Genomic DNA, 22,352 nt, shown 5'->3' on the forward strand with positions numbered 1-22,352 from the left:
TGAATACATGTTTCTTTTGACGTTGTATGCTTGAACCAGGCGGCACGTTCCGAGATTGCATGGTGTCGTTCCTTGTCTCGGAGCTTGGAGGCTCAACTAAAGCACGATGAACATGTTTCAGTTTTAGAGTTGCTGACAGGTTGTGTCTGTCTCGGGGCTGAGACGTGAAAGTGATGCCGCATCAAGACTTGCATGGTGGAGGTTTATGGATAGGGGCTGAGGGGGAACCATCTGGCCAAGGCCCAATTGCATCCATAGGCTCAAGATACGTCGAAGGTGTCAGTAAGCAGGCATAGATAGCGACTCAATAGTCAAAATGAAGCTGTCTTGATAGACGCTGGACTATTGGCTGACCGTGATCGGAGATGCATGTTTGAGGCGTCTGCCTTTTTTCCTCCTGTTACCTCTGCAACGGCCACGCCAAAAACAGAGCCTGCTGGACACAGACGTTCCAGTGGCGCTGGTGAGAAGTCAATCGCAGTCCACGTTGTGAAACGGGCTTCCCCCCTCAAGGCAGGGTTTCATGGATGTAACGAGCGATCGGACGAGGATCGAAACGGACCGAGGGCGCTGAAGGTTGTGTAATTACAAATTGGGCCTGGAATGCTGTGATTTGGAATACTAGCCCGTGATACCTTCCAGAAGGGAGCAGGTTGTCCCTGTCTCAGGGACGGACGGGACGCAAGCGAGACAGTAGAGGTTCGTTTGCAATGTCTGTCTAGCCAGGGGGGGTGGGCAGGTATGAAACATCGCGTATTTTCTCTCCCATGAACTGGACTACGTAATTACTAGTTGGATCTGGGAAACTCGAGGCCATGCTCAATGAGGATAGGGTAGACGGGGATGCCTCATGAACCACGGGGCGGGCGAACACGATGGTGCAATCTCATCAATACTCGAGAGCGCATGACCATGGCCAGAGCTCATCACCGCATTAACGAGGCTCGCGTAAGCCCGTGAGAAGCAGCCCTATCTCGCGCCCAAGTGAAGAAGGTTTGAACTAGTCATGTAGCATTCTGGCTGGGCTCTTTTTAATTATACCGAGAGTGCCGTGCCGTAGGGCTTGACGTCTGTATCCTCACTACGCCTCCTACGACACGCGTTTCTTCCCCCTCCTCTGCTGCGGTTGCTTGCTACGCGTCGTGGCATCCTTTCTCTTGGCCTCTATTTTGATCGAGTGTGCTGCGCAAACACGCAGACCGGGTTGCGTTGCAGCGTGACCCTTGTGGGCAAACGAGCAAGATATTACAGACAGTAACAGAGGACTTGGGTGCATCCGACTGCGCTGTAACGCTGTAGTTGGCTCGCTCGCAAGGGGTAAATGACGTCCCCTCCCCGCGCGAGGTTCTAGACTCGATCGTCGGCCAGATTTCTCAAGTTGCCTGAACCAACAGCTCGACGATCGCGGGCCCCTTCAAGACGCCCATCCCATCGTCGCCAGCCCTAGGAGGCTGCTGTAGCTAGTATGTAGGAAAAGTGATACAGGTTAGTTACGAGGAAGGGAACTTTTGCCTCGACCGGGGATCCATGCCCGGAAGTTTTGTCGTCCTTGCTTTTATGTTTCGAGGCCCAGGTCAGTCAGCCAGCATCCATGCATTTTGGTCGCCAGCCTGACTTGTTCCTGGTGGGTGGTTCATCTAAGACGAAGCGTCCCTTGGACTGTATGAGCCAGATTGGAGCCAGCTCTTGATTCGTCGTCGTCGACGTTCTTGAAGCCCAGTCAGGGCCAGTGTAGTATCAGACTTGTATATCCCGGCATAGGCATTCACGGCTTCGGGACTTGCCGTGTATGCATGGGTTTCAGAGCCGTACATAGGTAGTATACCCCTGGTTGTGCAAGAGGCGCCTCCCTCCTTGTTCCGTCCCGTCTTGGTCGATTGGCGTCTGCAGATGTGAGTGAGCGGATCACGTATGCAGTCGACGACGGCCGGCCCGTTGAATAAATAGCCTCGGATGACTGATTCTTTTTCTATATATATAACTTGAGTTTTATAACTTACCTGTCAGTTATTTAGTTTACTGTAACTAAGGAGTACAGATGAGATGAGGTTGGCTCAAAACGCTGCCGAGGCAAGGGGTAAAATAAACTTCATCAACGGGCGCGAAGACAGCAAAACGTGACATCGTGGCCGCGTCCTGGCAGAATCGGCACTGATTGATTGATTACAGTAGCCTCGCCCTCTTTTTTTTTATTAATACTTTTTCCTTCTGACGCAGAGCCTAGTGCGAGATCTAGCTGAGGCGGCGTACATGGGTGATGGAGCCTTGCTTTTTCCTCTTTGTGTGTGTGTGTGTGTGTGTGTGTGTGTCTCCCCCTGCCAGGGATATGTGGTTGCAAGGACCCTTGGCTGTGTTATCTTGCCGCCGTGTCTCAGTGGAGGAAACTTTTTGCAAGATTGACACCTCCGAAGAAACAGGGAGTGTTGAGATTGGATGGTTTCCTCAGGTAGTTGTTGAAGAATGTGTTGGCGGATGAGACATGGGAAGCTTGAATGTACCATCAGAGGTCTCAGGTAGAAAGAGAGAACAAGAGACGACTTCACATCCTGATAAATTGCACTTCAAAATACTCTGCATCATGCATTCGAGGCTTCAGAGCCCTGCAAGGTTCCCAATGCATCCATCCATTGATTGGCACTGTTGTCGATCAATTTGTAGTGCCGTGCCCCCCCAGTCCCCAGTCCCGGCGCGATGCGTGAGTGATGTGCGATGTCGGGGCCGACACGGAGGTGCCTTCCTCGGTTGGAGTTCTTGCCCGTTGTTTGCGGCTTCCAAGGCGAGGAAGGAGCTGGACGTCGATATTCGTTTATATTCTAGATATCTTTATTTCAACTTCATCTTTCCACTCCAATGCCATGCATGAATCATCCATCACCACAATTCAATGCCCAAGATCGTCACTCTGTCACCCAACGATTCACGCATCAACAGGACATCCCACCCTTTGGGCACCAGTTCGTTTCGTGCTAATCACGTTCACACTGCACTGCACCCGCACAGTTAGGTACTCAAGTACCTACCGGCTCAAACACACTCCAGACCAGCCAGACCGGACCAGACCAGACCAGCGCACGTCACCCCTAGGGGACCCGACCGAGGTCTACTCTTACTCTTACACCCATCCACATCCCATCCCATGGGCCACCCGCCTCCACCGCGCCCGTCGTCGTTGGCTCCACCACCTCCTTGTCTCCCCCCCCGACTGCAGAGGAAAAAAGGCCTTCACGTCGACGCTCAGCGACGCCAAAACGACTGCAGGCGTTTCTCTACCCCACAGTCGCACGCCGGGGCCGTGCACGACAACCTATCGTGATCGCTGCTTTTGATTTCTCTCGGCCATGTCTCCACCCATCCAGGCCTTAAACCCCCAGCTTCCAGGACTCAATCTCTTCCACCCCAGGAGACTGGTCGACAACTCTCCTCCGGTTTTCCCTCCTCCATCTTTCAGACAACGACCTCGCTGCTCCTGCCCACGCAATCGCCTCCAATTCTCCTCGCCGAAACCTCGCCTGGCACCCCGAATCGATTCCCATTGCTCGGCCTCGACCTCTCGCTGATCCAAACTCTCTTCTGCTCGCTCGTCCTCTGCGCCAGCAGGGGCGCAGCCTGTCGCCGCCCCAGCTCCAGTGCGGGGAGCCGCTGAGTACATACCCGTCGCTTCCCCATAAGCTCCCCGGACGACCTCAGGTCACGTCAACGCTCTTGCGCCGCACCCGTCCAAACCGCACGATAGCTGTGCCTGCAACCTCCTTATGAAGGCGCTGCACAACCAGAGCGCCCTCTCGTCGACTCCCTTCCCCGCCACCTCCCGCCCCGTTCTGTTGCTGCTACTCCCTCCTCCGCCACTCCCGATCTTGCTCTATTAAAACCGGACACTAGCACCGGATATTCGGCCTCTTGAGGCCCGCGTCGCCGTCGGCAGAGAAATGTCATCCGGCCGCGGCGTTTCGGACTCTCATCATGCTCAGCAGCCCTTCGATGCCGGTTCACAGCTCTATCGCGACGCCTCTGACTTACACCCCGTCCCGTCACCCTCTCACGCCGCCTTGATGGACGCCTCGCGCTTCGACGACTTTGCATTTGCTTATCAAGGCCTTCCCGACCAGCCCTCCCTCGTTCCCTTGGCAGACCACGCAAACACCTCCCAGTCGCCAACTGCGTTCCCGCAGCACCAGCCCATGTCTACTATTCCACCAAATGGGCTGCCATTCGGCGCCATTCCCGCGGCCCACCGGAGCCAGAGCATGGAGGGATCCGACGCTGCCCCGGACAGGACATCACCTGTGTCCAACGCTCTCGACGATTCAGTTACCGATGAGTTCGGATTGGCTTCTCGGAACCGCGCAGACGGCACAGATCTTGGTGGTAAGCCTAAGGAGGATAAGGCCGATGCTGCGCCTGCATGGAGCGAACTCAAGACCAAGGCGGGTAAGGAGCGTAAACGCCTCCCGCTCGCCTGCATCGCATGCCGCCGCAAGAAGATTCGCTGCTCGGGAGAGAAACCCGCCTGCAAACACTGTCTGCGTTCGCGCATCCCGTGTGTCTACAAGGTCACAACTCGAAAGGCTGCGCCGCGAACAGATTACATGGCCATGCTGGACAAGCGACTAAAGCGTATGGAAGAGCGCATCATCAAGGTCATCCCAAAATCAGAGCAAGAAGCAACCACGTCTGTCACTCGTGCCGTCGTCAAACCTGCAATTCCAGGGACCCTTCCTTCAGCCAAATCCACCAAAAAGCGTGGTGCCGAGGAAGCATTCGGCCCCGATTTGGAGGCGTGGGCTAAGGCACCTTCAAAGTCAAAGATTGCAGGCGATGACAGACCTAGCACTTTGCAAGTTCAGGAGAACGAAGAGACCAAGCTGCAACATGAAGGTTCCGACGCACTCCCTTCCAAGGAAATCCAGGAGCATCTAGCAGAGGTCTTCTTCGACAACATCTATGGACAGTCTTATCATCTCCTTCACAAACCGAGCTATATGAGAAAACTCAAGTGCGTATTGATAGATATGACTTGAGCTTGGGTCCATCTAACTGTTCTTAGAAACGGCACATTGCCTCCTGTCCTGGTTCTCTCGGTCTGCGCCATCGCTGCTCGCTTCACATCCAATCCGCAGATCAGCTCGTCAGGACCCGAGTTCCTACGCGGCGAGGAGTGGGCATCACACGCGCGAGACATTTGTACCAGACGATATGAGTGGCCAAATCTCACCATATTGACATGCCTGCTTATTCTAGGTCTGCACGAATTCGGAACGTGCCAAGGAGGCCGTAGCTGGGCTCTCGGTGGACAGGCCATCCGCATGGCCTTCGCGCTCCAGCTACACAAGGACTTGGAATACGACCCTGCAGGCCGCAATGGGCAGAAGACGCAGCTCAGCTTCATCGATCGGGAGATTCGACGACGCATCATGTGGGCCTGCTTCCTCATGGACCGCTTCAATTCATCAGGGACAGACCGGCCCACGTTCATTCGAGAAGAGACGATTCAGATCCCGTTGCCGGTGAAAGAAAAGTACTTCCAGTTCGACATGCCGGCACCTACCGAAATGCTGGATGGCCGGGTACTTGAGCCTGTATCGCCAGACGACGGACAGCTTGCCGATACTCGAGAAAACATGGGAGTGCCCGCCTATCTGATCCGGGCCATTGCCTTGTGGGGAAGAATCATCACCTACCTAAGCCAAGGGGGTAAGGAGGCAGACCCTCATCCTATGTGGGATAAGGAATCACAATACGCAAAGCTCCTGGGTGATGTGCAAGATCTCGAGGCTGGTTTGCCCGCGTCGCTCAAGTACTCCCCTGAGAACCTGGAAGTCCAGAAGACGGAGAATACAGCAAGCCAGTTCCTGTTCATGCATGTTTGCTTGCAGCACAACATTCTGTTCATGAGCCGAGCAGCTATGTCGTCGAGGATACAGCAAGGGGCGCACGACGACTTCTTCTCCGAGGCAAGCAAGAGAACATTCGGTGCTGCCAACCGGATATCCGATATTTTCCGGGAAGCAGAACAGTCGCGATGTTTTGTCTCGGCCCCGTTCGCTGGATACTGTGCTTTCTCTTCAACCACAGTCCACATTCTCGGCATCATCTCTCGTAACCCTTCCATGCAGCCAACAGCTGAAGCCAATCTAACTACGAATGTCAAATATCTTCACAGGATGAAGAAGTACTGGGGCATGTTCCACTGGATGGTCGAGGACGTCCGTACTCAGTACCGAAACGCCCTAGATGCGACGAGAGCTGGCACCACGGCCCAGGAACGTGCTGCGCAATCATCCTTCCTCCAGTACGGAGACTGGTTCAACCGCTACCCGCACGGTCTTTCCGATGCCGAGTTTATGGATCCTGCTACTCACAAGAGGAAAGACAACGGAGCTGATGGGGTGCTCGAGGCCAAGCCTGAGTTGCAGTCTGTGGAAGAGTATTTCTCTACTCTCCCAACGCCGCAGGGCAACGAAAACAAAGACAATCCCCGCGGTGCAGCTGCCAAGCGAAAGCCTGGTTCAAAGAAGCAAACTGGTGCCCCTGGTCAGGCGGGCCAGCAGCTTGATTCGATGCAAAGCGCAGACGCTGAGGTTGCTTCAGGGGTTGGAGCTCAACAGCAGCGCAGATTCTCGGATGTCATGGCCATGCAAACGAGCGGTCCAGCCAGTTTCAGTCCCCTCACTGTGCCGAATTCGCAAAATCCAGCCTTTAGCAATGCCATGTCACCAATGAGCCCAGCCAACATGGCGTCTTTTGCCCACCACTCGCACATGCCAACGTTCTTCCCTCCCGAACTCCTCACTATGAACTTCGGGCAGGGCAATGGCGCCATCAACCCGCTCGACCGACAACTCGTCTTTGGAGGGTATTCGATGGATACTTCGGCCGGCTTGACGAGCGGACAGGACATGATGGGCATCGACTGGGATACCCTCGCTGCAGGTGCTCAGCCTGACGGAGGCGTACAGGGTCGACGATCGAGTGTCAAGGCTGGCATGAACGGGCAAGCACCAGGTCTCGTTGATGGAGCAGGTGTCATGGGCGGAGCGGAAGCATCTTCGGCGTGGTTTATGCCATTCAACATGGAGCCGCCTGAGATGGGGCGAGACTCTGGCTTCAACATGGGTGGCGGTGATCCGTTTGCAGGAATGTTCAGTGGAGGTAGCGGCTTGGCGACGCCGAATCCCTTGAGTGGGCTACAGCAACAGGGCCCCTAGGAGGGGTTGCCAGAGTGTTTGGCCCTGGTATCGGGATATTCCCGGAGGTCTTCGCGGCTGCACAAATTCACCAGCCGGAGGTGCTAGTCCGTGACGGCACAAGGATCTCTTTGAAGATGGCGATGTTGGAGATGAGGCGTGTTGGTATAACTTGGAATATCACGGCAGAGGACAAGACGGCGGTAGGGGTCAACTATCAAGGCATATCTTGGAATAGGCAGGCTTGTTTGAAACTTGCAAGGCGAACATGTTGGGCATCCATGTCATGACTGGGGAGGAAAAGGTCTTTACAGCATTTGAGATACCACCACATGCTTCTATTAACCTATGTTACTGTTATTGTAATACTCGATTTTGCATCAGTAGATGTGTAATGTGGAATGAAGGTCCGAGTTGGAGGGACACTACAACTATAATATCGATACTATAACTTCACATGAAGGGGAAGGTCTTGGGCTGATCAAGACAAACAATATACTTTTCTCTCTCAGATATAACTGAACTAAACCTTCTATACGGAACCAAACATATACAACATGGAACGCCCAACCGTGACAATGATAGCGTAGTGGTATCTCGCTCAAAAAGTCCCTAAAGCCCCCCCTCTTCATGCCTCTGCTTCGGCAGCAGCGCCCTTCTTGGCCTTGGACCTCTTTCGCTTCTTCTTCCTCTCGCCTACATCGCCGACGACGTTGCTGTCCTTTTCAGCCTTGGGCTCGATGACGGTACCAGCGGCTTCGCCATCCTCAGCAGACACCAGACGCTCGAAGCCATAAGTAGGACCAGAACGCTCAAACTGCTTGCCAAAGATCTCACGGCGCCACTGTCGCAGACGGGCCTTCTTGCCGAAGCGCTTCCGGTCCTTGCGCTTCTTCTCCTCGTCACGGAAGGTGGCGAGCTTCTTGAGGCCGGCGTACTCGTTGAGAGCCGCGTCCGAGGGGGCAAGGAGGATGTCGCGGGCCGTCATGCCAAAGGACTGCGGCGAGGTCTCGCGGTAGCGGAAGGGGGCGTGGGTCGGCTTGTTGAGGAGGTCGTGGTTGGACAGCTCGAGCTTGGAGTCGACGAGAGCCTCAAGCTTGGCACGCTCTTGACGGGCTTGTTTCTGAGCCTCTTTGCGGGCTTTCTTGTGATCTGTCTTGCGCTTCTTGGACGGTCGGCCATCCTCATCTTCTTCCTCGTCTTCCTCCTCGCCCTCAGCAGCATCACCTTCAATGTCACTGAGACTGATATTGGGCTTCCCTTCGTCATCCTCAAAGTCGGGGACGAGGTCCTTGATGTCGATATCGTCATCCCACTTAGGCTTCTTAGGATGTTTCTTCTTCTTCTTCTTCTTCTTTTCACCATCCTCACCCTCTTCCTCCTCTTCGTCGTCAGATACAGGAACCTCATCGTTCTGGGCATAGTATTCCTCGCCGAACCGCTTCTGCATCTCCTCTTCCCACTTGTCGTTCTCCCATGCATCATCGAGGAACTTCATCCAGTCCTCTTCAGTAAGGTCCTTGCCCGCGTTGCCCGCTGCATGCTTGATCTTGCGCAACTTCTCCTGGGCCTCCTCAAGCTTCAGCTTCCGTAGACGAGCCTTCTCCTCACGTCGCTCCTGCTTCTCGGCTTCCTTGCGCTCGCGCTCGAGCTCACGCTGACGCTTTCGACCACTCTTCTCCTCGCGTCTCACCGACTTGGCGGCAGCGACATCTCGAGCATACGATCGAAGGAACTCGTTGCTCTTCTCGGGATCCTCGAACCGCAGGTTGTATGCCTGCTCAAACTCATCGGCACGATCATCGTCCTCTCCCTCATCAGACTCGAAGGCCTTCCAGTTAGAACCATCAGGTGGGACCCAGGCGCGGGCACTCATGAAATTCGACAGGAAGGTCTCGGGGTTCTTGTCAGCATTAGCGACATCGACATCGGTGATCTGGGTGGCTGCTTTTCGGGAGGGGTGAAGTCCGTTCGAGTCCACCTTGGCTGGCTCTTTTCGCTTCAAGAAGCCATCGTCTTCGTCGTCGTCGGACCCGTCGCTGTCAGCGGCAGCATGCATCTCAGCCACAATTGACTTTTTCAAAGCATCCTGCTCTTGATTGTAGGTCATAGGAACATCCTCATCCTCCTCGTCGGCACCGGTATCGCCTCGCAAGAGTTTTTCTCGGTGGTAGTCTCGTAGGTAGACAGGCTTCTCCTTCTTGTCCTTGTCGCCGGTCTCGGCAGGGTCATCGGGCTTGTAGAATGAGACTTCCTTATCGTAGACTTTGGGGTCCTTGTTTCGAATGGCCTGGAGGGTGGCTGAGATCTGCGCATCGAGGTCTTCGGTGGCCAGGAAGCCATCCTCATCTTCCTCCTCGGACGAGGAGGAAGAGTCGTCGCCATCGTCGTCGCCAGACGGCTTCTTTCCCGTCTTCTTAAACTTCTCCTCCAACCTTTGCCTCTCCTCTCGCTTCTTGTTGTGTTCGAATCGGCGGGCGAATTCCTCGTTCACCTTGAAACCAGGCGCAGCGACAGCGGCCCCTCCATCATCAGAGTCCGAGTCGCTATCGTCGAGGAGGTTGCGCTTGGCGCGCTGGGGGTCCTCAGTGGCTTTCCCCATGATTGATGCGTTTCAATGGCGAATGATTGGTCTTTCAGGCCTCGTTTGGGGTTGCGCGTTGTGGGAGTGAAAAAAAAAAAAAGAGAGATGGTATGAATCGCAAAGACTCTATTTCCACATGGACCTGCCCCAATGAGAGCTCCCTCGTGCCTGGGTGGTCAACTTTTTTTTCTTGCTTGGACTAGCACCTGAAATTTTGGCGGTCGACATCGGCAGAACTATTTTGCGCCGAGTGCCCCGCGAAGGCCATTCGTGTAAAATAGCCAGACGAGAAGAGCTTAGAACTAAATAAAGTGTGCACATCACTGCCGATAGTGCACTAATACTTTCCAAGTATTTATGTCGAGCACCCTTAGGTCAGCAGCTTTTTTTCTGCAGTCCACCTGCCTGCCCAGAACAGCCCCTAAATCACCGCTAACAAGGCCGCTTAGCCAATGGGGGGTCTGCTCTTTTACCAGGCTGCAGAGACAGGTTCCAGTGGCAGGTCCGCCAGAGGTAGCCGGTACGTACTGCAGCTTTTCCTGGCAGGAGCGGCCTCGTCATCGCAACCAACCACCGCCACTAAAAGTACCTGTGCTGCCTCTGCCGCTACCGCTACCGCTACCGCTGCCACAGCCTCTCTCTCGTCCATACCTACATACACTGACGTCGTGACCACCTCCGCCCAGGCAACTATCATTTAAACCTGAGGGACCGATTACCTTTGCCTTCAATATCGCTTTTCCCATACGTGTCCGCTTTCGGCGATCACTCTCTACCGCTTTCCAGCTCAAACATCAACAACCCAGCCCATCCGGCTTCATCTCCGAGCGATCCCGCGATAATGGCCGATTCTGCCAACGCTCCCAAGCCGAGCAGCAGCGTGAAGCTGGTGCTTCTGGGCGAAGCAGCCGTCGGAAAGGTGCGACCTCACGAGCTTGCTTCTGGAAAACCATCTGTTCGACGTGCTAATTGAGCTCTGCGATAGTCATCCCTGGTTTTGCGATTCGTCAATAATGATTTTCAAGAAAACAAGGAGCCTACTATTGGTGGTATGCATCAGCCCGCTCCTCTGGATTCGCTTTGTCGCTGACCTAGCAACCTCTCAGCGGCCTTCTTGACCCAAAAGTGCAACCTCCCGACACGGACAATCAAGTTTGAGATCTGGGATACCGCCGGCCAGGAGCGCTTTGCCTCGCTGGCTCCCATGTACTACCGAAACGCCCAAGCCGCCCTCGTCGTCTACGATCTCACCAAGCCCACGTCTCTCATCAAGGCCAAGCACTGGGTCGCCGAGCTGCAACGACAAGCTTCGCCCGGCATCGTTATCGCATTGGTGGGCAACAAGTTGGATCTGACGGGCGACTCCGGCGCTGCCGCCGACAGCCAGAACGGCGATGACGGAGAGGACTCTGGAGACGCTCGCAAGGTCTCGACGGAAGAGGCTCAGTCGTATGCTGAGGAGGAGAGCTTGTTGTTTTTCGAGACTAGCGCAAAGAGCGGCCACAACGTCACCGAGGTGTTCACCGCCATCGCGAATGCGATACCCGAGACGTCGTTGAAGAGTGCGAGGGGAGCTGGCGCAACGAGCGGCGCGGCCAGCAGGGGAGGAGAAGAGCAAAGGGTGAACCTGGGAGGCCCCAAGGATGCCGCTGCCAAGGACAGCTGCGCTTGTTAGAAGGGCTTTTTGACGGCGGGGTGGACGACTAAGGTGCAGACAAAGTGTTTTGGTATTGTACGGTATTCTGTTCTGCCCTTTTCCTGCGAGCCGGTTGCCTGGGACTGATGCCAAGAGGAGCATCTGGGAGTTGAATGTGTTTCTTGTTACTCTCTAGCAGCAAGGTTTTTGTCGTGGCTTTAATGGACGCTTGCTTGCCCATGGTCAGATCAGATCAGATCAAATCAACATCAATAGCGGTTAATCAGGATGGATGTTGGTTGGGGTGAGGAGTAGATCAGCTATTTCTACTTTGGATGAATCAAATCTTGAATCAAGGTTATTCTTATTTCACGTGAAGCTAAAGATGGTTGATACTCATATTAACAACTCATTCCATAGATGGATGAGAAGCTTCACAGACCAATCGTGGTCGTCACGTGACCAGGTGCGCTGGGTGTGACTCCAGTCGCGTTTGCTCTCCGGGTCCCACTCTTTTTGTGCCCAGGTCGGCGAACGATTTCTCCTCCTCTACAGTACTGTGCAATATCTAGCCCAGCCGGTGACCGCTGGCGTTTGCGTCAAGAGGCAAACAGGTTCCGTTCTGTTCGGTCTCTTATCAATCATTTCTTTCTACCTGAATTGCCGTTTATCCCGGCCGTGCCCAACTGCCGACGTGATCCCCCTCGTACCAGAGAGACATCGGCCGCCCTCCTGCATCTCTGCCTGAACATCTTTCTCTCCCCCTACCTAATCGAAGCGACCCGACTCCTCTCCATGACGTCCCCTCTGTTGTCTTAGGCTTTGCCCGTGGCTCAGGAGTTGGAAAGCGCCTCAAGGAAAACACGAAGCGATCAGTATGGCGTCGACAATCACAGAGGCTCAGGCGGAGCTGATCCGGTATGTTACACGGCGCTCGCTGTGTTTCTAGTTCGCGAACTGACACGTTCCTTGCAGCTCCCTCGCCCCCGACGACATTCCAATCAAGCTTCGATGCGCTATCTGTAGCAAGCTCGCCGTGAATGCCTACCGACTGCCATGCTGCGAGCAGGCCATCTGCGAAACATGTGCGCGCAGAAAACTCGATCGAGAAAGAAAATCACCGCTAACTTTGCGCGCAAGGTCAATCGAATCTTCCGGCCTCATGTCCCGTCTGCGAGCATTCCCCCTTGTCCGCCGAGGACTGCAGCCCCAATAAGTCGCTTCGAACCACCATCAGGGTGTTTCTGCGCACCGCCGAGAAGAAGCGCGAGGCCAGCCGGGCCAAGGAAGGCAAAGAATCGGAGCCCGTGACTCCTGTTGAGCCGCCGAAACAGTCGCTCTCAGTCCCAGAAGCCCCTGCGATCGAGGCGCCGACTGAGCAGGTCTCGGGAGGCGACGCGCCGATGGGCGAAGCAGTGTCTGCGTCCAGCGAATCCAATGTTGCTGCTCCTGCTCAGCCTGCAGATGAGGTAAATCAGTGTCGCGACTTGTTCATTAAATTCGTCAGCTAATTATGAATTAGGAGGTTGCTCACGTCCATGACTCTGCTGCTCAGCATCCTCCTCAAGACGGAGCGGGTGATGCCGAAGACGCGCCAGTTGCGGGTGACGGCAACAATGATGTAGCCCCTGATAACTCTAACGAGCAGGCCATTGTACAGAAAGATGGTGATGGCGAGGGCGATCAAGGCGATGATGAGAATGGCGACGATGAAGAAAACGGCGACGGCGAGACGATGAACGGAACGACCAACGGCAACTTTTCTGGGTCTGGTGACTTCAACCAGATGCAGATGATGATGGCCATGCAGAACGGCATGGCTCCGAACTCGTTTGGCGGGTTCCCCATGATGGGTATGTTATACTCGTATGACGGCTGGTGGTCCAAATGCTAACCCTCCCAGGCATGCCAGGCATGGGCATGGACCCGATGACGATGCAGAACATGTACATGAACGGTGGCTTTCAAGGCATGGGCATGAACGGCATGGGGGGCTTTGGAGGTGGATTTGGCCAAGGCTCCAATAATAACTGGAACAGTTCACAGTCGTGGAATTTCGACCAGAATAATTACAATCAAAGTGGTCCTGGCATGGGAACTGGTGATTTTGGGAGCTTTAACTCAGGATTCCAGACAGGATACAATCAAGGTAATTACGGTCACTTCAATGACTATCGCCGCAACAACTTCGGACGTGGTCGAGGCCGCGGACGAGGATACTACGGGGGTTACGGCCGTGGAGGTTACCAGTTTGGAGGCAACGCCAACAACAACAACTACCAGGACCAAGGACAGTTTTCCCAGTACGGATCCAACCCTCAAACCCAAGAGCAGCTGCAGAACGGCCGGAACGAGTCGGCAGATGGACAACAACCTGATGACCATCAGGGAGAGGGGGCGGCTGATGGGGTCGAGGCCTCCAACTCTGGACATCAGGACGCATCCCGTGAGGCCATAGGCACTGAAGCCACCGATGCCTCTTCAGCACCGGACGTGGCCCAGCACAACGGTCCTGCCGCCCCCCGGCCAGTTGTTCCAGCTCCAGATGTTCCCATTAACGCACCCACGGGCCCCAAGGCTATGAGACAAGGACTGCCCAACACGAGCCTTCACAATCTACGAGCAAGAGGATACCAGGTTGGGGGTGATGCCCCATCCAAGCCGACACCTCCTGTCCGGGACAGCCCAGCCGACCGGGGCCGGTCAAGGAGTAGTTCTCCCGGGCCAGGCCGTGAAGGCGCGCGTGACAGAGACAAGGATCGCGACTCCCGCCGTGATCACAGCAAGGAGCGATCTCGGGACTATGACAGACGCGACAACAAGGAATATGATGACCGCGACCAAGACCACACGGGATCGGGATCCCGAACCGCCAGCAGGAGCCGAAGCCGCAGCCGGGGGCATAGAAGCTCCCGTCGACGTAGACGCCACCGCTCAGAGTCGGTCGAGGACGACGGCTTTGACGATGACTCTCGCCGTAAGAAACACAAGAGCAGCCGCCGTCACTACTACGATGACGAGGAGCCCTCACGATCCAGGGACAAGGATGACAGATATCCCGATCGAGCCCGCTCAGCCTCACCAGCAGAATCTAAACGGTCGAGTCACCGAAGCCGCCGCGATAGGGATTCTGACAAGAGAAGAGATCGTGACAAGGACAAGGACAAGGACAGGGACGACTACGACCGCAAAAAGTCCAGTCATCGCTCCTCCCACCGTGATAGAGACTACGATCGCGAACGACGCCGTGACAAGGACAGAGAACGCAGCGACAAGGACCGCAAGGACCGAAAGGATCGCCACCGCGAGAGGGATAGAGACCGACGCGACCGTGACAGGGACAAGGACAGAGACCGAGAACGCGATCGAGACGCCGACTCTAGGTACAGCAGCAGACGCCACTCGACAGACGCAGGTGACACGCCCAACGAGCGCGACTCCAAAGCCCCCTCTGGCCCTCGAGGCTCCCGAGCCGACAGCGCCGCAGCCAAGGACCCTCACACCCTCGAGCGCGAGGCCCGCGACCGTGAGCGTCTGCTCAAGGAAGCCCAGCGCATGGCGGGCATGGGCATGGCAGGCTGGAAGCGCAACCGAGGGGCTGACGACGGCGGCGACGACTCGGGCTCACGTAAGGGTCGGCGTACCACGTCGTCAACGACGTCTGCCGCGGCTTCGCGTCGGAGTGAAGCCGTCAGCGGCGGCGATGAAGAAGAGAGGATGCGCAGGCTCGAGGCTGAGAGGGAGGGTGATCGATGGGGTTAGTCGCCTCGAAAGACACTGAGCAAGCACATCATCGGGACGACAAAGAGACAGTGAAACAAATGGTATCCTTGTTTTTTTTTCTGTTCTTACCTTCTTTTCTTCTTCATCTTCTCAGGTTGGTCAGGCAAAAAAAAGGGGGGTGGGGGCGCGGAAAGGGAAAGGGATATACACAACGCATTCAATCATCATGGTGTTGGTGGGGGGTGAGTAAGAGGCATGGCATTTAAGGGGGAGCATAAGGTGCGTGAGCAAACGAAAAAAAAAACAGACACAAAAAGGGTTAAAATATCTGAAAAATTCATTTGGGCTTTCTATCCCCCTGAAGAGAGAGGGGAGATGGACATTTTTCTTGCATGCGCAAAAAAGTCTCAGGGGCAACGAACATCATCTTTCAAACGTTGGCTGGCAGGACAGGGCAGGGCATGCATGCTGTGTAAGTAGTAGTTAAAAAACCTCTTTAATCCAGTCTTGAATTTCAAAGACCATCTCAATGACGTCGAGTCATCCATGATAATAATACTATGTATGTATCGTGTGTGATATGTCCACGCCAATCCATCGTCAACGATACATACAGACCTTGATTATCTATCCCTCATCCAATATTCTAGACAAGGAGGGACATGTCCTGTCACCTTGACATCGTCAAGCTAGTCCTGGTGTTGAAGCCGTTACATCATGCATGACCAGAGGCACCGCCAACATCAAGGCCACCAATATTCCACCTCCTTCTTTCAAGCGTCATCTTCTCTCCCCGTTGACTTGCGTGAATCGTCAATTCTGATACAAACTCGCGTCCCTGCTTGAGCCAGCAATCGGAGCCATATCTATCGTCCACAACGCCTTCTCGTCGTAAGCCGTCCAAATGCAAACCAGATATCCCAATGCCACCCTCAGTGGGCGCTTGTCGTGCGTGCGTTTGAACCCTATTAGTCCCTGTCTGTCTGTCTCTGTTGCGTCTCCTGGAGCATGGTGAGTGCAGTGCAGCTCGCTTAGTATATACCCTGGGTACGATATTGGAAAGTGTCATAGCTGAAGAGAGCATCAGTAAACGAGCCATGCCAGGGGGGCAGAAACAACTTACAGTCGCGTGTAGTAGCTACCAAACGACTTGGCAATCAGATCCGTCTCAACAAATTGCTCTGCCTCGTCTGCGCTGAGATGAAGCTGGAATCTCTGTCGAAGCGTGTTGGTGACCTGGGCCACGCCGACTGCGAAGCAGGGCATCTTGGAGTCGTGGCCCATCATTGCAACCAAGTCGATGATGTTGTCTGCCGAACGACGCAGAGCTATACAACGTTAGCTATGGGTAACGTTTCATAGAAATGATAGGGTCAACTTGCCTTGGAAAGCTTGCTTGCAGAGCTTCTTGTAATCCTCATAATCGGGTGAACCCAGTCCACCCAAGACGTCAACATACTCGTGAGTGAGCTTGAAAGGAGCCGCCTCAAATCCGACTGAACCAGGCGAGTTGGACAACATGAAGCCAAAGTCGATGTGAACCACGTGGCCCTCGGAATCCACCAAGACGTTGCCATTGTGCCGATCCTTGAGCTGCAGGATGTACGAGATGATGCTGTATGCCGCCAGGGACTTCTTGAAAGCATCAACTCCGGCCTTGAACGGCTTGCTGTCGGGCTTGCCAAAAGCCTTGAGGAAATGGTCCCTCAGCGTGGCAATGCGGTGCCGGGGGTTCTGGCCAGCCTCGATCGAAGCGAGCGTGAGACTTCGCTTCAGCGAGTGAAGAGACACGCCGCTGGTGATGGTCTCGACGAGTCCTGAAGACTCTCCCGTCACCAGAATCCTCATCCGCTTGACCCAGACATCGATGCCAGCATCAACCCAGGTCTTGTGGCACACGTCGATGAGCTGACACGCAAACGCCTCCTGTCGGAGATCTGCTCCAGTCTTGACAATCACACTGACCAGATCCCAGTTCTTCATCCAGCCGTACGGAGACGACTTACGAATCCGCTCCTTCTTGGCCTCCCAAGCCTCGCCAAAGACAGCCGCACTAGGGTCATCGCGATCGCCTCGACGCTGAACACCGCCCGTCTTGATGTCATTCTCCATTCGTTCTCGGCCTGCACTGGCGTTGAGGTTCGAGTCGATCTGCACGTCATCCTCAAGATCCGGGTTGCTCGGAGAGATGGGCATTGTACTGGTCCTGGCAATGATGGTGTCAAAGGTTGGGCCTTGTTCATCCACGTCGAAGCTCTGTTCCTCCAGGCTCTGCATGCTGGCAATGATCTTTGCTCGGATCGCCGCTACCTCTTGCTTTGGACGCTTTCCACTAGTAGCTTCAAGTTGCGCAAGCATCTGGGAGGCTGTTCGCATATGAGTTGCTAGTGCTGAAAAGTCTGGCTGATCGGCTGGCGCATTCCGCTGGATAGGCAGAGTCATCCTTCGCGCGCCAGGCCCAGGGCTGTTCGACCTCGATGTCCCTGTGCCAGAGGTTCGGGGAGTCGTCACATCCAGGGTCGAAGATGAGGTTGTCGCTCCACTGGGAAGACGTTGAGCAGCGTGGTGCGGCGCTGGTCTCGCAGGGAATCTGACTGGCGATTCATCCATTCCCCTGAGCAATGGTGAGCTTCCCAAGTCGCCAGAGGCGGGCTCAAAGACACTATCCAAAACAGGTTCCGGGCTCTTCACCGTGGGTGAAAGACGGGGAGAGTCAGACAAGTCGAAAATACGGTTCGTCCTGGCGCTACCGCCTATTAAACTGTTCAGGAGACGCTGGTTCTCAGGCGCATCAGGGTCGAAAGAAAAGTCATCCCTGAGAACTTCGACCATGATCAGGTATGGCACCTTTTCTGCACTATTGAGCACCGTCGCCTCCGCGGGGTTCACTCGCACAATGCGGTGATGACGGCTCTTACCAGGAGATCCATTCACAAGTGTGGGAGGACAAATGACGGGAATATCAACCTCGGCTGGGAGATCCTGAGATATTAGCGCAAGCTCTGCTCGAAGAGCACTCATCCGGGCAGGTTTAGGAACCAGCACTAATCGATTCGAAATGCCCTCGAGAGCAGTCAGGAACTGGGTCTGCGATCTGAAGTAGTTTTGTCTCAACAGCCTCGTTTTCTGTACTGGCGATAGCTCGTTCATGGCGAGTACGGCCTTTGAGTGGTGTGAATGCCTCCGAGCGACGTCGCCTGGCCTTGGGACATTCCCTGCTGAGATCGGGGTTGTTGGCCTCGTTGGCGGACGAGGCGAGGGCAGGGGCAGAGACGATGTGCTCAGCTTGGCCTCCAATGACTTCATCTCAAGAGCAGATGGCCTCGACGTACCCACCGGCGTCTTAGACCGTCCAGGAGGAATAATGACCGGAGGTGGCACAGGGGCGGTACGGGTAGGCTTTGGCGAAGAGTCCCTCGATCCCTTGGGGTCTGGCGCACTGAAAGTACGTCCAGCATCCTTGGCGCGGCGCGACCGCGAATTCGCAGCTGTGACTGTACGGGCTCTCGCTGGCTTGACGTTCTCCTTGCTCTCGGTGGTGGGATCAGTAATTGGCTGCGGCTTGCGCGCCTGTGCGACAGCCAAGGGACCAGCCCAGCGTGGTATTATGGGCAGCGCAACGCTGGCGAGGACGAAGCTAGAGAGCACGGTGACGGGCAGGACGTTCTCCTTGATCTTCTCATGGCGAGCGGTATCGGCGAGTCCAAACACAATGTGCTGGACCTTGTTGTAGACTCGGCGACATGTCTGGAACGAGTCGGACTGCGGATTCGACGATAGATCGTGCAGATATGTTTGAAAGAGCCAGAACGTCTGCGGCACGCTGGTTAGCACCCAATACGGAGGCGGGACGAAATGGTTCCTATGACGCGGTGCTCCATTCCAGTCCAGTTTCCAAACATCGCACGTACCAACAGCGCTGCTGTGACGGATTCCTCGCACAAGTCCAACAAAAACTCCTCCAATGCCATTGACTCATTGTCGACGCTGATTATAAGGTGGCATAGCTGCGGCAGGAAGAACTCGATATCCTCGTAGGGGAACTGGCGCAGCTTCTGGCAGAGAACATAGTGAATCCCCACGTGGTTGGCGTAGCGGCTGTCGCGACAGGTGGCATTAGCGATGGTACAGGTCGGAGAGGGCGGGATGGGTTCAGGGTGAGGGGCGGTGGGCTAATTTGAAGCAGACGCGAGGACGCAAGCCGGACGGTGTCTATGACTGTTTATGGGGTCGTGGCAAAGACTCACGAGAGGTATGAGACGGGGAGAAAGGGGTTGGAGTTGAAGACGTCGGACTCGAGGAATCTCTGAAGCAAGTCCCACGACATTGGGTTACGCAGGGGAGCGAGCGTCGATGAGGGACGGCTGGCGTTTCGTCATCTAGGTTCGAATAGAAATAAGACAAGGAGCGGGCTTTAAATAAGCGGAAGTGAACGTGTGCGAGGGATGAATCGAGAAGGCATTCGCATGGACGAGTGATGTTTAAAGTTGACGGGATGGATGGTCGACGACGAAGCTTAGGCCGGTGTTGTAGGTCGGTTTACAGGAGGGCGTCGGTAGCGGACTAGAGGCACCTTATTAGTGGAGTTCCAGCGGGCAGCTTGCCTGGCTTACTACCTGGGAGTACCTAACTAACGTAGTGTAACAGCTGGCCCCTTGGATTTTGGTAAGGGGAGGGAAGGGGGAAAAAACACGGCCGTCCTCCCGCAGCTGGCGATGCCCCAATGGGGAGCTGCCAATCCCCCCTGAAGTGGCCACTAACAGTTCGATCTCAGAGGCTGCGTCAGGGGCCTGGGGGTGTGCACCACGGGCCCGTGGCGGGGACCCTTTTGTCGCGCCCAGCGGAAGCGGTTCGGAGATGGGTCGGGTCCATATTTCCCATCGCTAAAGGCCCGCGAGGGGGAGATTGACTTGTCCTCGGCGCATGGACGGGTGATGATCTTTAATTATTCGTGGCATGAGCTTTGCAGACGATGCCATCGGCCTCTTGAAGCTGAATGATGAATATGTAGATGCACCTGTAGACGCGACTCGCTCAGTCGTCCGGCTTGTCGGAGTATTTACTGACGTCAGACACCACCTACGTCAGCCTGCACTGCAGCACTGAGATGGATGCACTCACATGGCAGCAAAATCCTAAGGGTTCTTCGAGACTGGCACGAAAAGAGTTCTCAGTCTTACTCGTGCATGTAGCACTGGTGCAACCATTCAATCTGGTCACAAATGACCTACCCCAATGTCAACTGCATGTTTCAAACCATCAACGGTGTCCAGGGTTGGAAAATGCCAATGCCGACCTCCATCCGGACGCCTTCAGGGTAGGCAGGATCTGAGCCAACATCGAGCCAACGAGACGATGACAATGCTACCCAGGTATGAATCTCACCACTAATCAATCTCGCGTACGGCCTAGATATTTCTTCAGAGTCATCGGCCTCACCCAGGTCCTAACCATCAGTGTCAGGCCATGGCAGGGATACAATGCGGACCTCGCAACTCCGAGCGAGGTCAGCTTCGACAAGTAGTTAGACTCGCCTCCACTGGCAGACCGCCTCTATATCCAGACTGCTCACGAGTTGCCCGCATGGGCCATTCACAAGACACAAGACAAGATCACAAATGGCACCGCACTTAGTTGACGCGTGGAGGCTGCTGTATTCAAGTCGTTGCCCCCAAATACTTCTCTTCCACCTATGTATATGCCCGGTAGAGCAGTGGCACTCCCACATAACATTGAGCACTCTATAACACAACTGTCGCTCCACGCGGAGGCGATAAACCCGCCCCAAAAAAGAACCACGAGACATCTGTCTCTCCTGGCGCCAAACGCCGGCTGAATGCGAATCCCCTTGAACGCCGTTTCGTACTCGATCGTATCCTTCATGATGTGCCCCAAAACTTCCACGAGGCTACTGCCCTCCCAAACAAGAAGATAAATCATGTCTTCTTTCTCCTACCACCGCGCCTCTTTTTGGGTTCTGGCATCTCTTCGTCGCTCGAGCTCTCCTGCTTGGCCTTGGCCTTGCTACCCTCTTTCTCGTTCTCGACACGGCTGACAATGTCGCGTAAAAAGTCCCACTGCTCGTCGGTCTCAACCACCTGCTTGAGCATTGGCGCCGTGACCCTCTTTCCGCCCTTCTCCTTGGCTATATCGGCACTTTTTGTGACCAGCTGTATCATAAAGAGCTCAAGGGCTTTGCCGACGGCGATTGGCGTCTGCTGGGCAACCTTGCCGACTTCCTCGTCCGCCTGCATGATGCGCTTGATTCTCGCAGTGGGAAACTTTGTCTTGACAGGCGACGGCTCGATAGCGGGCGCCGGAGGTGGCGCGGCCCTGCGGGGAGGCATGGTTGTAGAAAAGGGCGTGTCCGTGGACGTAGAGGGACCAGATAGACCAGCTCCCAGTGGAGGTGGATAGGTTTGGCTGTAGGCAGCTACACCGGGTCGGGGAGCTTGCTCTGTGAATGCGAAGCTGTACGACGAGGGTTGTGGTGGGTGATGTTGATACGCAGACAAAGAGTCTCTTTCGTAGCTGCCGTGGTGAGATGTTCGCTGGGATGAGGACGAATGAACGTATTGATCCTGAAGAAAGGTCGGCTGCGCCGAGTAGGGTTGATATTCCGACCCGACGAATCTGGGCTGAGATGGGTGCTGCCGCTGGTGATCGACGTCGTTGGGTTGATCGTTGTTGACACCGATGTTGATGTTGTTGCTGAGGGGGAGAGAAGGGGGAACGTAGGAAGAAAAAGAGGCAGACCTGTTGTAGGCTGGAGACTCTGCTTTATATTCGTATCCTGGGCACGGGAGGTGGCTGCCGGTTTGTGGATGTTGGAGCTTTTGCGGCGCGGGTTGAGTGGGGCCACCTGAGTAAAAAGAAGAGAGGTCCGGAGACTTGGGAGCGTAGGAGCTGTCGTCGGCCGACATAATAAATAATTTTTTTTGTCCTGACCGTGAAAAAGATTAAGGTGGGGCCTTGGCGCCGAAGCGGCCGGGAGGGGATTTGTCGAAGCCCGGCAGCGAATGAGACTGCGCGAATGGATCCCCCTGGGTGCTTCCCCTCCGACGGGGTTTGGCTCCAGTCGTCTTTGGTGGTGGTGCTCGATAGACGGCTGATGATTTTGACCTAGGTCGCTTGGCGGCGCGCGATCGCAGCAGCCAGCGTAGCGAGGCCGGGGTTGATGGGATGGGATGGGATGGGCACGTAGCCTTTGTATGGATGTACAGTG

At 55.1% G+C, this 22,352-nt stretch overlaps 6 protein-coding genes across 6 annotated transcripts; 3 read left to right on the forward strand and 3 right to left on the reverse strand.

Moving 5' to 3' along the window:
• Positions 1 to 3,926: 3,926 nt before the first annotated feature.
• Positions 3,927 to 7,205, forward strand: NCS54_01040900 (Hypothetical protein; the record flags this gene model as incomplete). Its single annotated transcript, XM_053155717.1, has 2 exons — positions 3,927 to 4,993; positions 5,045 to 7,205. The coding sequence occupies 2 exons, from the start codon at positions 3,927 to 3,929 to the stop codon at positions 7,203 to 7,205; spliced, it is 3,228 nt and encodes a 1,075-aa protein (XP_053011692.1).
• Positions 7,206 to 7,812: 607 nt separating this feature from the next.
• NCS54_01041000 (Kri1-C domain-containing protein) lies at positions 7,813 to 9,786 on the reverse strand (the record flags this gene model as incomplete). The annotated part of the gene is made up of 1 exon (XM_053155718.1): positions 7,813 to 9,786. One exon carries the CDS (start codon positions 9,784 to 9,786, stop codon positions 7,813 to 7,815), a length of 1,974 nt encoding a protein of 657 aa, XP_053011693.1.
• An 823-nt stretch (positions 9,787 to 10,609) lies between these two features.
• On the forward strand, positions 10,610 to 11,443 carry NCS54_01041100 (Hypothetical protein; the record flags this gene model as incomplete). Its single annotated transcript, XM_053155719.1, has 3 exons — positions 10,610 to 10,687; positions 10,754 to 10,817; positions 10,875 to 11,443. The coding sequence occupies 3 exons, from the start codon at positions 10,610 to 10,612 to the stop codon at positions 11,441 to 11,443; spliced, it is 711 nt and encodes a 236-aa protein (XP_053011694.1).
• Positions 11,444 to 12,281: 838 nt separating this feature from the next.
• NCS54_01041200 (RING-type domain-containing protein) lies at positions 12,282 to 15,166 on the forward strand (the record flags this gene model as incomplete). The annotated part of the gene is made up of 5 exons (XM_053155720.1): positions 12,282 to 12,322; positions 12,380 to 12,489; positions 12,545 to 12,873; positions 12,927 to 13,257; positions 13,308 to 15,166. 5 exons carry the CDS (start codon positions 12,282 to 12,284, stop codon positions 15,164 to 15,166), a joined length of 2,670 nt encoding a protein of 889 aa, XP_053011695.1.
• Positions 15,167 to 16,158: 992 nt separating this feature from the next.
• NCS54_01041300 (Hypothetical protein) lies at positions 16,159 to 19,454 on the reverse strand (the record flags this gene model as incomplete). Its single annotated transcript, XM_053155721.1, has 5 exons — positions 16,159 to 16,198; positions 16,251 to 16,455; positions 16,510 to 18,940; positions 19,039 to 19,225; positions 19,375 to 19,454. 5 exons carry the CDS (start codon positions 19,452 to 19,454, stop codon positions 16,159 to 16,161), a joined length of 2,943 nt encoding a protein of 980 aa, XP_053011696.1.
• A 1,609-nt stretch (positions 19,455 to 21,063) lies between these two features.
• On the reverse strand, positions 21,064 to 22,050 carry NCS54_01041400 (CBFD-NFYB-HMF domain-containing protein; the record flags this gene model as incomplete). The annotated part of the gene is made up of 1 exon (XM_053155722.1): positions 21,064 to 22,050. One exon carries the CDS (start codon positions 22,048 to 22,050, stop codon positions 21,064 to 21,066), a length of 987 nt encoding a protein of 328 aa, XP_053011697.1.
• Between the last annotated feature and the right edge of the window lie 302 nt (positions 22,051 to 22,352).

This window comes from Fusarium falciforme, chromosome 8 (genome assembly GCF_026873545.1).
Source record: "Fusarium falciforme chromosome 8, complete sequence".
NCBI lineage: Eukaryota > Fungi > Ascomycota > Sordariomycetes > Hypocreales > Nectriaceae > Fusarium > Fusarium falciforme.